Raw genomic sequence first — 15,957 nt, forward strand, 5'->3', positions numbered from 1 at the left:
ATTAGGATTAGGGTTAGGATTAGGGTTAGGACTAGGATTAGGGTTAGGTTAAGATTAGGATTAGGGTTAGGGTTAGGGTTAGGATTAGGGTTAGGGTTAGGATTAGGGTTAGGTTTAGGGTTAGGGTTAGGGTTAGGATTAGGGTTAGGGTTAGGGTTAGGATTAGGGTTAGGGTTAGGATTAGGTTTAGGATTAGGGTTAGGTTTAGGATTAGGGTTAGGACTAGGATTAGGGTTAGGGTTAGGTTTAGGATTAGGGTTAGGACTAGGATTAGGGTTAGGGTAAGGATTGGGGTTAGGTTTAGAACCAGAACCTAATTTAAGCATACAGAACCAGAACCAAACGCATGCAAAGCGAACCAGAATCAAACTCAACCAAAACCAAACCAGAACTTAACCAGAACCCTACCAGAACTGTACCAGAACTGAACCAGAACCAGACCCGAACCAGAACCGAACCAGAACCGTACCAGAACTGAACCAGTACCGAACCGGAACCGGAACCGAACCAGAACCGAACCGAACCAACCCAGAACCGAACCAACCCAGAACCGAACCAACCCAGAACCGAACCGAACCAACCCAGAGCCGAACCAACCCAGAACCAAACCAGAACCGTACCAGAACCGAACCAGACTTGAACCAGAACCGAACCAGAACCATACCAGAACTGAACCAGAACCGAACAAGAACAATACCAGAAACGAACCAGAACGGAACCAGAACCGTACCAGAACCGAACCAGAACCGTACCAGAAGTGAACCAGAACCGAACCAGAACCGAACCAGAACCGTACCAGAACTGAACAAGAACCGAACAAGAACCAAACCAGAACCGAACCAGAACCGTATCAGAACCGTACCATAACTGAACCAGAACCGGAACCGAACCAGAACCATACAGAAATGAACCAGAATTGAACCAGAACCAGAACTGAACCAGAACCGAACCAGAACCATACCAGAAACGAACCAGAAACGAACCAGAACCAAACCAGTACCGTACCAGAACTGTACCAGAACCGAACCAGAAGCGAACCAGACTTGAACCAGAATCGAACCAGCACAGAACAGAACCAGAACCATATCAGAACACAACCAGAGACGAAACAGAACCGAACTCAAGCAAACTGAACCAAAACCAGAACCAAAGTCAAGCAAACAGAACCAGAACCAACTTCGGTAAACAGAAACAGAACCAACTTAAGCAAACAGAACCAGAACCAAACTCAAGCAAACATTATTAATGTCCTCAGGTTGGCATTGAGAAAAATCAGATGCCTCAGTTTGGATGGGCTGATCTGATTTCTCCTCTCAGTGAGTATTTGCCCGGTCTTTAAGAAGACTCTCTCTGAAGGAACAGATGAAGCCACGAAACACAGCCTCCCCTCCATCACCTGTATCCTATATCCTCACATATGATTGGCCGCATGGCCGCCATGCTGACCAATCAAAACAAAGTTCTGCAGTGAGCAGAGCTGGGGCTGAGCACTGAGAGAGCTAAGCAGGGAAAGGAAAAAACTGGGAGCCTCCTCTCCCTACCACCTGACACCAAGCACCGAACCTTGGGGGACAGAGCTTTCTCTGTCGCCGCCCCCACCCTCTGGAACGCCTTACCACTTAACATTCGAAACTGCCCCAACCTGTCCACCTTCAAATCACTCACCAAAACCCACCTGTTTAGAATTGCTTTTAACGTATGATTGCTTTTAAATGTATTTTATTCATGTTTTTATTATTCTGTTGTTTTATATGATGTTTTTATCCTTTGTGCAGTGTCTTTGAGTTTTTAGAAAAGCGCTTTATAAATAAAATGTATTATTATTATTATTATTATTTAGGAACTAAATTAGGAACTAAATTTAGACGGTCATACCAGCTTGATCATCAATGAAAATGTCCTGGAAATGTCCTGGAAAATGATCTCTGGAAAAGAGTGGGAACCCTGTGAATGACTTGCCTTCTTAATGTGTTTGAGACCATCAGTTGTGTTGTTCATAGGTAGGGTTGGAACACAATGGATAGCTCTATTTGACTACTGTTGTAATCCATATTATGGAAAAATATATTATTTCATAGTTTTGATGTCTTCAGTATTAATCTAAAATGTTGAAAATAATTAAAATAAATAAAAACCATTGAATGAGAAGGTGTGTCCAAACTTTTGACTGGTAGTGTTCATTGTACTTCAAATGGAACCATAACTCACAAAATTAGCCTCATACTGTTTTGAGGAAGTCTTAGATTTATCAACTGAGACCATAAGCTCATTGGATGTTTGAGGCTATTAATCAACTGAGAAGAAGATAGTCTCTTTGCAGCCAGTAGAGTCGCCCCCTGCTGGCTTTTAAGAATAATGCAGAGTTTACTTGTTAAACCAGAAGCTATGTCGACTTCTATTTCAGTGTAAGGGACGTGTTTCCAACCTTTCCCGTCTGCTTGACAACTTTTATGAATCGGCTGTGCACAAATTCTTTATATTTCTCTACTGTAGGCACATACGCTGGTACTATCCTCCAACACTACACAAGTATGTCCCTGATTCATCTGTGTGAACATTGATTTCCTGCTCCCACGCTATACACCACCTCTTTGACAGCTCACTTTTCAAACTTGTCTTTATTACTTTCCTTCAGTACCATCCTACATATCCTTCACTTATTGTGGATTTTCCAGAACTGAAGAGATGAACCAGCCGTTTCTTCTTCTCTGGAGTATCTCTTTCTTCCCTGTTTACTTCTTTTACTTAATCTTCTCACTTGTTTGTAACCTTTTTCCCTCAATTCTTGTCTTCATTCTGTCCTGTTCATTCTTGCCGCTCAGAGATGATGTATCATTTATATTTCAACACTGTCCTCCTTCATGCACCTGCTCCTCACTCATCCATCTCCTCCTCGCCGTCTCGCACCTCCCTGTCTGTCTCCTTCTCTTCATCTCGAGGTTTAAGTTTTCGTTCCCCCCCCTCTCTCTCTCTCTCTCTCTCTCTCTCTCTCTCTCTCTCTCTCTCTCTCTCTCTCTCTCTCTCTTTCTCTTTCTGTCACTTTGCTGCCTCGGATTAGACAGGAAGACTCTCTCTCTTTATGACGCCTGACATGTGGCAATTTCCCTTCGTTAATGACAAGAAATGTGCCAATTACCTCTCCGGATGTTTCACTGCCAATCAGACGCTAACAAGCTGCAAGCGTGTGTGTGTGTGCATGTGTGTGTATGTGTGCATGTGTGTTTCTGCTGGCATGGGAGAAAGTTAAACAAGTCTTCAGCTGAATTTTAATCATTTAAATTTTTTCATAAGCACGGTGTAAGATCGGCTTACCTTTTTTTATCTCTGGTTTTATTAATGAGTCCCAATTATAGCACGTACAGAGTAAATGATGTGTGAACTGTTGCTCACTTTTCCTTTCTCACACACACACACACACTCTCTCACACACACACACACACACACACACACACACACACACACACACACACACACACACACACACACACACACACACATACATACATACATTCCCAATTCTGACATGAGTTTCTATCACTTTCTATCCCTCATCCCCCCGTCTCCCTCCCACTGCTCCATCTGCACTGAAAAGCTCTTTTGTTCAATTTTTAATTACCTTCTCGTATTAAAAGTGCTCTTGACATCTGAATACAGCACGTTTCAGAAAAGCTGTCTCTGTGGTTGGTGCAAAATGGATAACCAGCTCTTTGTATCTACTGTCAATCTCTATTTGAAGAACGGAGCTGATGCCCTGTGTCAGCACAAAAAAATGAAATCAACAAAATACATTGTTTCTCTTTTTTGCATCATCTATTTTTGTTTTGTTGGATTTTTGTTCCTCACTTTGCATCATAACAGAGATAACACGATGGCAGTGTAAAATCTTCATTGTCTAAATATGGAGACTTTCCTTTATGGTCATGTTTGACATGTTTCTAAGTTTGAGTCAGTAAAATATTCATAGTGATATTTCATCACATAAACACAGATATATGCACATATCCTTTATTTACAGACAGCTACACAGATGCTTTTACTATAATCACAGTAGTCTCCTAATCTGTAATCAAGTAGCAGTGATAGCATATCATTACTTTCATTGCAGGGATTACAATTTTTAAGTTAAGACGAGTTATTTACATTCTTTACATGCATTTAATGATGTAGACTTACTTTATGTCATATATTAAGTGCTTTTAAATGACTTTAGAAGCCACATGCTAGTGCTCCAGTTGGAAAAAAGTCATTACAAATATCATCAGATGTCAAAGCAGAGTCTTTGCAATCATATACTGCATACAAAGATGGATAACGTGTCCCTTTTCCCTGAACAAAAGTGAAGCCAAAAGTACCTCAGCAACGAGATCTGTTATTTTGTGCATTGTGGAGCTAGAGTTGGCTGTATTGACATCCTGCCCCTTCAACCAAAACATTTAACATTTAATACTCAATGATAACGCAGGATGGTCCCTCAAGTCGGTACAGTCTACAGTGTCGGAATTTCATGTATTAGTTTGAAGCAGACACCCACTATAGAAAGATAAGTAACTCTTCTTCTGCTCCGCTCATCTAGTGCTCACAGTGTCAAAGGCCAATAACAGGGTTTGCAGACTGCGGCATTCGAGTCAACATAGAAATATAAACTAGGCTTTATGAAAAATTCATAGCATAAAATAACTAATTGAAACCAATTTATTGGACAATGCGTATTTGGACATAATTTAGCATTATAAGAACTAACAATAAAAAAAGAAACCATGTTAGAAGTTGTTTTTTTTTTTACATGTAATTTGGTTTCAAAGTTTGACCCATGACCCATCTGTTAACATGGAGGGGGCAGAAAGGCAGAGTTTATGACTTAAGGCTGATTTATACTTCTGCGTTGAATCAACGGCGTACCCGGGGGTCCGTATAGCTACCGTACCTACGCCGAGTCCTACGCATGTAGCTGACGTGCACCTCCTCCAAAATGTAACTCCCGTAGAACCGATGTGGACCGCAAGCTCTGTGATTGGTCCGCTCAGCGGCTTTGTCTTTCCCGCATTCACAGCACTTTTGGGATCCTGGACATCGGCCGCACATCGGCCATGTATTTCATGTCTTCCTCTCTCCTCTTCATATAATCATATCTGTATAATAAACAGCAACATGTATCAGCTGTAGATCAACATAACACGCTCTGAATCGCTGTGGAAAAGTAGACAGAGATCGTAGCGGGGCCGAAAGCAGGCGACCGGCTATCAGAGAGACCACACTGCCCTTATGTGTTTCGGCGGAGTATTGCTGCGCGACACGGACACACCGACGCACAAGTATGTGGGGCTCATGTCTGCGTCAGCCCCTGCTGCGTAGGGGTGACGCAGAAGTATAAATCAGCCTTTATACTGCTGCTGGTCAGTAGTGGGAGCTCTAACTAATTTGGTTTCACTTATGGGGAGCTGTTATGTCGTCAATTGTTTTATACAGTAAATGGCTGCAATGCAATTTAAAGACAGCTAACCTGCTGTGGATTCTTTGTGTTTGTTTTTGTGCCCTGCATGTTGTAAACCGTGATTTTTAAAAGGTGCTATATAAATAAAGGTATTATTATCGAACAATGCTAAATTTGTTAGCATGCTTTGCATTTAATTATTAGTGTTAGCATGAAAACAATACATGTTTTTCTACTAAGTTTAAAGCAGAGTTTGCACTTAAATGTTTAAAACTTTTAAAAACTTTTTTTATTTCTATTTCAACCATTACTTTGCTCTTTGACCGAGCAGAAGCCATAGTTGTAAAGATTCTCCATCCAAAAAATTCTTCAACCACCAATTAAAGTTGTTCTGCTTATCCTGCTCCAGTATCAGCCATGAGTACACAACATTACAGAAAAAGAAAATTACCCACAGAAAAAAAACATTCTTGCTTCCTAATTTACTTCTTACTGCCAAACTGTACTTGGAAAATCTGACCCAAATTCAGTTAAGAGAAATAACCAATCTTGTTGCTGATAATCTCATTTTACTATGTAGGTCATGAAGAGACATCAGCATAAGTGTGAGACTATTTCAAAATCAGTTAAAAACTCCTCTCGGTGCCTTTAATGGAAATAGACAGTGAAAATATGAGTAAAACCTGCGCTCATCATTACAAAAAAGGAGGGATAGTTAGGGATGGAGATATTTTGTGTCTCACATCCCCTCGGTGCAGTTCTCATTAACTTATGTAATAATAAAGCTGCTTTTATCAAGCATGGAGTTCTAAATGAAATGAAACCATCACCAGCTTGAATGCAAGCATGCTGTCCTTTTTATGATGCCACAGAGCCATTCATAATTCTGTTTATAATCGTGTTATGGAATAAAGATGAAGTCTAAAAATAGGCAGTGAGTGATTGACAGATGAATTGCATCTCCTATATATTGCCATGTATGTCATAATGCCTTTTATTGCTTTGTGCACGTGTAGAAGTGAGAGAGAGGGGTTTAATTTCAGCTGGTAGACGGCTTCTGAGAGAATCCAATCCTCCCTGGCTCCTTGAGATTGATTTAGCTAATACATTTTTATGGAGGAAAACACTCATAAGCATGGAATCAGTGAATAATATACATCATATTTACTGGGGTTTACTGTGCTGCTGATATTAAGTTAAAATCCTGCGTTTGTTCAGGGTAAGTGTTTCACGAGCTGCAAGTGTAGGGTGCGCAGATTTCCTCGGCGGCTCAGGTTGGAAGAGGTTAAGTGTGAAATAATTGTGAAGCGAAGTATTCAAAAACATTTTCCTCCCAGCCTCTCCGGAGTGTTCCCGCAGGATAAGAGAGACTTACCGAGGTGTGACGCTGATGGCTTCTTTGATATCTGTCATCTTGAGCTTACACAGACACGAGTAAAGCTGCTGGAGCATGTCACAATCAGCACATCTTAGCTTTTCAGAAACTTCTACAGCCATTGTGTCGCTCATGTTTTCCCACTTCTGTGTTGTTTCTTATGAAATCTGGCAACAAAAGTGAGCCCACGCTGTTTTGTCTTGGCAGGCTTTACATCAGGTTATTGCCCCTCTTTTTTTTGTTGCAGATACTTTATCTCTCATGTGAAAGACCCTTTATAAACACCCTGCTTATCTTTCCTGTGCTGCTCCTCTGCCTCTTATCTTATCAGGCCCCGCTCCTCATGGGATACCAACAAAACACAGGAAGTTAGCTATTTGCCAGGCCTCCTCTCTGCTGGACATCACCTTTTGAAGAAAACCAGACAAGCAGGAAATATTTTGAATCAAAGTGTCTGCAGAGTGTGAGGCGGCACGTGTGATTCTCCTTTTTGAAGAGAAAAAGGATATCTGTGATTTACAGCCAAATAAAGGCTCTAAATGGTCCCCTGTTCTGTGAGAGTGCCAGGAGCTCAATATCAGCATCATTTGGAGAAATGAAACTCATAAGGAAAGGTCAGAGAGACGCTCAGCTTCAGAAAATACTGGGGAGTTTTCTTTTCTACGGTCTGACTACGCTGCTTTTACTGTAGCGCTTTGTTCTAGGGGGAGAATAAAAAGAGCATGATAGATATTGACTTTTTGTTGCAGGACCTCAGGGACGTAAACAATTGCGCTCTAATCCTGGCATTCGCTTCTGTTTGAGAGGCAGATACAAGGAAAAATATCGCTCTTTAAACGCCTTCTTGTGATTTTCCTGCATTTTAATGAGAGCAGCCTTCTGTTTCATATACTTTTCTGTCATCTAATAGCTGTCAATCTTTTCTTATTCTTCTCTCTATCTTCTTAGGTGGAGTGGTTAAAGAACGAGGAGGTCATTGATCCTGCAGACGACAGAAACTTCTACATCACCATCGACAACAACCTGATCATCAAACAGGCCCGCCTCTCTGACACCGCCAACTATACCTGTGTGGCCAAGAACATCGTGGCTAAGAGACGCAGCACCACCGCAACAATCATTGTCTATGGTAACAGCATTTATTTAACAACCCAGTCAGTGGTGTGACGCGATCAACACAGAGTGAGACATCAGGGCAGAGAAACAGAGCTGACAGCCTCTACGAAGTCACCTCAAAATAAAACAAATTTCAAAGTCACTTTGCATAAAGTCAATCCCCTCTTCTTTCCTGCGGCGCGTCACATTCGCTCATTTTGTTTCCGCTGGAAGGAAGGTGTGCGAAGAATGAGAGATTTGTGATTTTCCAAACAGTGAGCGGGGTTGCTGACGTGGCTGATCCGTACTTAAAGAGAACCCCCGCTGTGGTTTCACACAGACTCACCCACTGTCTCTCTCTCTAACATCCACTAACTCGACTGTTACTGCACAGCACGGCTGCAAAGTCGAACTTCCAACGCCTGCCGGAGGCGGTGCAAGCTGGATGAAGAGGTTTTGCGTGTATGTGGATGGATAAACACACAAGAAAAAAAGTGAAAAGATGCTTGGAAGTGACAGTTTCATATAATTTCTGCATCACTTTCTCACCATCTTTCTTTAGCAATGATTGGAGATGGGTTTGTTTCAGCATTCCAGTCCTTTTCTTAACTCACAGCTGAGACAAAATTATGAAAAATGGGTAAAATAGAGAGGATGAATATAGAAACGCCAACACTAAATCCAAGAGAGCAGTTTTTCGGGTGAAGGGTTGCTGTATCTTCAAGGCTTTCCTGTCAATAACACATTCTAAAGAGGGGTGGAAAACTGCTTTGATGTCAGCTCATCCTTGAGAAAAAAGTACAAGGAGCCACTGCGTCTGTTGATGCTGTCCTTGTTTCTTTATCCAAACTGGGATTCTGCACATTTTTCTGAAAATGAAAGTGCACATAAAGCAGCAAGAGAAACCCAGAGGACAGGAGAGCCTTGTGTCAGATGCGAGTGATGAAGAAATAAGGACAAACAGTGTGTTTTTTAGCCACCCTTGCTATAAGGACACAGGAAAAAAAGGAGTGCAAGATGGGGACAAAATGAAGGAAAATGGGAAGAGAGAGAGAGAGTCAGAGAAAAAGAGGGTGAGATAAGATAGATCCATAACCCATGGAGGAAAGAAATCAGCCAGTGAATAAATGTGGGTTTTCGACTGTCTCTTCCCCTAGAGTCCAATATTTTTGGGCTTCACTCATAAGCATGTCACATTTGAAAGTCGGAGGCTCCGAGGGGGCCACGAGCTCCACCATCTCAAATGCCACAGACTTGTTCGCAGCCACAAGCTCTGGTGTCACTCTGCACTGGATTTAGTCTCTGACAGAGATGGATGAGAGCGGGAAGAGAGGCATTAGGGGGAATCAGTGAGTGGAAAATGCAGCAATCGCACCAGAATTTACTGTCTGCATGCGTGGTGAAGAATCGACCCTGGAGTTCAGGGTCAAAAGACGAACACTGGATGTGTTTTAAGACCAGCAAATAAGGGTTGAAATGTGTGAGGCTCAGAGGATCTCCGATAATGATGCAGTGACTGATTTATTTAAGGAAAATCCCTGATCAAATGCAAAATGTTTTTACTCTTCTGCCCTTTTCTTTTAGTTTTCATTTCAATTTCATCCGTGTGTACATTTATTTTTTTACGTACATTAGTGTCACTTCAAGATTCTGCTGCTTGAGGTGCAGGTTAGCTCAGTTGGTAAAGCCAGCTATGAGAAAATCAGACCTAAACATTTTATAGCAGGCTGTAAACATGCCTGTTTTTAACATTGTTTCATACTTGGGTGATTATACACTAATTTAAACATACTGAATATTATGTTCCATTTCTATTCAGCTAAATGCAGCTAACTACTACAAATTGGACCTTTATTTGACATGTGTTGATGTAGAAAAGGTCTGACTTTTTGAATATGTTTTGTTTATTCCAGTGAATGGTGGCTGGTCAACTTGGACAGAGTGGTCCGTGTGCAACAGCCGCTGCGGCCGCGGCTTCCAGAAGCGCACACGCAGCTGCACCAACCCAGCCCCGCTCAATGGTGGCTCCATCTGCGAAGGCCAGGGCATCCAGAAGCTGGCGTGCAATCCTCTCTGCCCAGGTACGGCTTATGATACTGAAACACACTGAACTAGTGAGAGGAGAGGGTGCAGGTTCACAAAAACAAATACATCAAATATGATACAAATCTGTGTTGGCATATTTCGCTCTGTTTGTGCGCTCACCTTTACAAGTGTGTGTCTCTACAACATATCTCCACTCATGCACTTGTTTGTCATCATCTTCTCATTCGTCATCTCATTCACTCTACCCTGCTCTGTCCTGTCTGTTGTGGTGCAGTGGATGGCCTGTGGACAGAGTGGAGTAAGTGGTCCACCTGTGGGACAGAGTGCACCCACTGGAGGAGGCGAGAATGCGGCGCCCCAGCACCCAAAAACGGGGGGAAGGACTGTGAGGGCCCGGTGCTCCAGTCCAAGAACTGCACCGATGGGCTGTGCATGCAGAGTGAGTACCCGACTAATCCTCTGCTACTCTCTCTGACCGGCCCACCAGGAAGAAAGCTCTCCACCCTTTGACCATGAGCCCCGCTCTTTCATCAGCGCACTGTGTTTCACATCGCCACATAACACTATCACCCCCGTCTTTCCTTCACTCTGTTCCACTTCAATCATACATAAAATATGCGACATGCTAAAATGTGTTTCTCTGTATTTGCACGAGCATAAAACGCAAAAGCTCTTAGATACAAGTGTCACAACAGTGGAGACTCCTGCACATCTTTCCCTGCTGCGAACACAAGCACATGTTAAATAAAGACCTCGCCACATGGGGAAGATGTCTGAGTAATTATGCTTGTCACAGGCTTAGAATTTGGTAGTTATACTTAAAATAATAATAAGTAATTATATTGTAATTACATAAACTTCCAGGCTGCTTTGATTACCACCTTAATTTTAAAAATACTGCAGGTTCTTTTGGTGCCCTGAGAGGAAACACAAGGCCACAGTGCCGCCAATTATATCATACAAAGCTTTTAAGACTCCAGCATGCACCAAAATTTTGTCCTCATAAATTCTTCTTTTGCTCCGACTGTTTTGTTGCTAACACATTCAAAAAGAAGCCAGTTTTTGGTGCAGCCAGATCTTTCCTCTGCAGGCATGTGTGAATTGTTTTCTGCTCCTCTTTTCTTCCAGCAAGTTAAAAACAGCCTGGCGCTTAAGTTCAGCCAAAAAATCCTGCCCCCTCAGCCTTATAATACATTCACAGATTTGAATCCTGCTCTTGTGCACCCGTGCTTGTGTGTGCTGAAAAGCTACGGGGTAAAGTATTTGCCACCTTTAACTTCATCTTCCAAAACAGACTTCTGTGCACAAAAGACAAAGTGAAAGAGGGGGAGGAGAAGGAGGAAGAAGAAGCTAGTATGACTGCACAGTAACTGAGTTAACTCCAGCGTCTCTTTTGATAGAAATCCTCTCCAATAAACATCTTTGAAGGTGTTAGTCCCACACGCTGTCACAGATGCTTCCATTGTGTGTGTAACCCACTACAGATGGTGATTGTGACACTAATAATATAATCGTGGCCGGGCTGCTGGATGTGTAGAATATGATACAGCTGGCTGTCACTGTGTGCAGCTGATGTGAGATTTGGCTGCACTCTGGGGTTGTAAACCGCTACCTGCTGTATGTCGATGACACCATGTTGTATAGGTTAAGTTTGACATCACTCTGGCGGTCAGCGTGCGTTTTTTAAACCACAGCTGGAACTAGCCAAAGTAAAAACATACTGCTCTGTAGGTCCATCTGTGCTGAGCAATGACAGGAAACTATGACTTCAGTGCTTCGGTGATTCAATTTCGCATTAGCTGATTTCATAGCCGAGGTCGTATATCTGCGATGTATAGAAACATCAGGAAGCAATCCACGAGAAGACCTACTCTTATTTGTCTTATTCATCCTATTTTATTCCCCTCTGCGGAACAACATACATCCACCCTCATTCCCTCCCACCCCCTCTGCGACTCAGCCGATCTCAGAAGCATTAGTTCTCTGCAGATTGATGGCTAGTTTGCAGAGAATATAAAGGCATAATGATATAGATTTAGGATCATTCCAGGGATTGATTTTTTTGCAGAAGCTAAGAGGGTGAAGCCACTTATGTCAATGCTAATGACCATTTCCACCAGCGTTCAGAGAGAACGGCCCATTATCTAAAAGCTCACATTATGGCAAATATGATTGGGAATGGAAGTTGTGTGCAATCCGAACTCACCTCGGTCCACTGATCTGCTCCCTCTAGTGCAGGGTGGGGATCCGAGCAAACACGTGTCTGTGGATTCCGTTGCAGCTTTATCTTATTTTCTGTTGTTTGAATTTATTTAAATCATTTCAATCGCAGGAATTTGGCAAAGGAATTTGATCCGAGCAGGGCTGGAAATAGAACGTGGGAGACTCAGCCTCTGTAAAAACACAACTGACCCGAGTCAAAAAGGAAAGAGTTGTGTTATAATTTACTTTCTAGCTTGTTTATCACATTTAGACTGTCGGGGAGTTTGGGGGGGTTGGATTTAACGAAGTTAAACGTCTGCAGATTGATCTAGAGAGCTTGCACTCTGCCAGCTCAGAGGAAACTTCCCAACTTACACAAGAGTACAGTTTCCACACCGAGGCTGGCCTGTCTAAACCTCTGTTTTCGGTGCGCTCCCTCTGTGGTCCGTCCTCCACGATTCTGATGTTGTTTTCCAGGCCTTTGGTAACCCTGCTCTCAGACATGACATTTTCTTGACATATTGATTTAGTGAGAGGGGAGCGCACACTCCAGCAAGGGCAAATCCTTTATTGCTATCAAAGAGCAGAGAGTGGAGAAACATGATTTAGAGGCTCATCTCAGCCTCAGAACAACATGAGGTTTGGCTCCAAAGTTTTGATTACAAATAATTAAGAATATAACCAACCTCTTCCATGACTTTTTGTAAAAGGCTGGAATCGAAAATAGTTGAAGTGCCAAGGGGCGGCACATTTTACATTAACATTTCCTTTGTTAGACTTGTAAAACTGTGAACTGAAATGTGTTAGAAATGCATTTTTATTCCCAGAAGAAACGTAGGTTGTGTTTTAATAAACAGGAAGTTAGTTTGACTCTCCTAAATCTCCTTTGCAAAGCACACAGATGTAATTAAAAGTTAGACTCATGACTGGGAAAAAAGTTAGGCCTATAAGTGATATCCTTTGGACTTCTTCATATCAACATTTTTTCACAAATTGAATTGACCTGAGTGACGTCTTTAAAAGGTCTCATTTAGCCCACATGCCACCAGTTGGGGTCTGGCATATAATCTTCAGATTCATGCCAAGAATATGCAAAAAAAAAAGCCTTTAGCTTTTCTAATGATGACATCAGCTTTGCTCGAGGACAGAATCCTTCTCTGAAGTTGGAAATCTGCCATATTTAAAGAAGTAATGACTCAAACATGGACAAGGATTTCCTGTACTTTAAGTCCCCCTTCCTTTTCAGCTCTGTGCTGTCATGAAAGAATAATCATCATCTGTCTGGAGCTCCGAGCTCTCCTTCCAAGCCCACCCACTGAAGCGTGAGTTTACACTGGCTATGCCATAGATGCTGGGGTGAATAGAAACTCTATAGGATGGGTTCAAACGGGCCATCAGTTAGACTGACCCTGACAGTCACCTCCCCCTGCTCCGGCCCGCTCTCCCTGTTGCCTGATTACATGTACACACCAAACCCCATCTATCAAGACATTGATTTTTCTGTCGCTCTACTTGTCTGCCCGTGGCTCCCGCTCTCTCCAATAAGGACTTCATTGTTTGTATAGTTGTTTATGGATGTTCCACAAGGACTGAATATTATGTGTACTAGTGTGCTGTACTGCTGCGCTGCCTTGCCAGCCTGCTTTATATGGTGGCCTACAAGGGCAAATATTCCACTGAAGGCTAAAAGATTCTCATTACTAGCAGAAGCTCACAAATTCATACATAATGCAAATTGAAAATATGTAAAATTAAATGAGCACGTCTAAGGAAATGTCTTACAGATTATGACAGAGCTGCTACAAAAGAGAAAGCATGTCAATTCAAAGACTCATACAAAAAAATAAAGATTTATAATTCCTTTCTTTTTCATCTTGATTTATTTTAAATATTTCCTTTTTTCCTCAAGCAAAAATAATTCCTCACTAGTTTTGAATTTTGTTAAAAATAAAAAAAATATTCTCAGCAAGTTTATTTTTTAATTCCATATCTCAGACCTTTAAGTGTTCTTTTTTTTAATTGCAGCTTATTTCTTTGAATACCTTTCTTCACCACTGTTCTTCAATATACATGCTTGCCACACCAATGCAAACTTTAAGCCAGAAAAACACTCTGTGGTCTTCGTTTCAGACTCTTCAGTTGCAAAGAAAAAAAGAAAAAACTTAAAGCTGATTTCTTTTTAAAAGTTATATTTTGGAGCTTTTACACCTTTATTCAGAGAGGGGAGGGAAGTGGATGGAGCAAAAAACTGGGAGAGAGTGGGGAGTGACGGGAAGGGGGCCACAGGCCGGACTTCAGCCTGGGCCGCCTGCTAAATGGGCATGCAATTTAACCATTAGGCTAAAACTGCGCCTGTAGCTCATTTCATTTATTGGAAAAGCTTTTGACTTATGCAGCACATTTGCTCTCCTTGGCCACCTTACATTACTGAGTAACACTGCCATAACAGAGCAAGCTTGATGCCAGTCAGCGCCAAGAAACACTGATGAGGACGTTTTTGTTTTAGGCATTTTAATGTGTTCTAAATAGCAGCTCATGTCTCTCAATGGAAAAGCTTACAGCCAATGCAGCACATTTCCCCTTGCAGGCCACCAGGTGTTTATGTCCAACCTGGCCCTAACAAAAAGAACCTCAAACAGTGATGTGAAAGATTTCCCCAAATCTCTGTCCTTGAATCTGTTTCCATATCCTGCTTTCCAATCATAATGGTCCTTTTTATCCCATGCACCACCCTCTCCATCCACCCTGCCGCGACAGATGCAAGGCTGTAGCTTCTATTGACTCTGTTGGAGCCTCGCTTTATCAGCCCCTCCAACTCCCTCACCTGCCAGCATCAGCCCCGCTGCTGCTACTGCTGCCGAGGCACTAAGCCAAGTTGATGGATAACGCCACTCCCCTTTCAGAACCCCCTACCCCACCCAAAGTCCCCTCATCCATCTCTATACTCTATACACAGATCAGGAGAGGACGGGTGCAATCAAGAAGGATGGCCTCCCCTCGTCATCACTCCTACTCATGAGTTTGTTGCTGTCTCATTTGTTGAGTTTGTTTTTCTGTTGGCTTAAATTTGATTTTCATCGTCCTTCTCACGTCACCCCTTCCCCTCCTATCCCTCTTTACCCCCCTATTCTTTCTACCTCACCCACAATCCCTTGCTCTTTTCAAGGTTCCATACATCAGAAGTTCTCTGAGGCTAGCGACAAGAATGATGTGGGAAATTCATGTGAGTTATTGGTTTATTTTTAATTTTTTGTCACATTTTATACATTTATTTTTGTCTGTCTCTGTCTCCAAGACAAATTCATTTTTAAACTTTTAAACCATCATGTTCACCTTTTGTTCTTCCATGTTCATCTGTTAAAGGTGTATTGTAATGATCTGTGTTCCATGTCTCTAGGTGGCTCACAAGCCGAGATCCCTGTTTGACTGATTTAACCAATTTTCATCCGCATACCAACAGCTCCCCTACTGGCTTTTTGTTGGTATCATTATTGATCGGTAGAATATGTTTGTATCATAGTTTTAACAACTTTTCATAAGTGTTAAACTGTGTGCATAACACTTCATGTACTCAATTAATGTTTTGTTGTAAGAGTAATGATAATTATGTAATCAATAAGTTTTACCAAAATCAGTATTTTCTTTTGTTTAATCCAGCCATTACTCCGTTAAAGGATATTGAAATGAGGTTATAGCTTATCTGTTCTCTCATCCATCAGCTCTGATTTCAGTTTCTAATGTTATTGTTAAATTGTAATATGCAGAAGGTTTCTGTACAAGTAAGGTTTTTGTTAGATTGCTGATTAAT

General features: G+C 41.9%; 1 protein-coding gene across 1 annotated transcript in view; it reads left to right on the forward strand.

Annotated features, from left to right (window-relative positions):
* unc5c (unc-5 netrin receptor C) overlaps positions 1–15,957 on the forward strand; it is a 146,140-nt gene that overhangs the window by 107,451 nt on the left and 22,732 nt on the right. Inside the window, exons 5-8 of the mRNA XM_034709462.1 lie at positions 7,755–7,935; positions 9,815–9,982; positions 10,222–10,386; positions 15,316–15,372. Coding sequence (XP_034565353.1) covers positions 7,755–7,935; positions 9,815–9,982; positions 10,222–10,386; positions 15,316–15,372 — 571 coding nt within the window. The remainder of the gene's footprint in view (positions 1–7,754; positions 7,936–9,814; positions 9,983–10,221; positions 10,387–15,315; positions 15,373–15,957) is intronic.

Source organism: Notolabrus celidotus, chromosome 19, assembly GCF_009762535.1.
Source record: "Notolabrus celidotus isolate fNotCel1 chromosome 19, fNotCel1.pri, whole genome shotgun sequence".
NCBI lineage: Eukaryota > Metazoa > Chordata > Actinopteri > Labriformes > Labridae > Notolabrus > Notolabrus celidotus.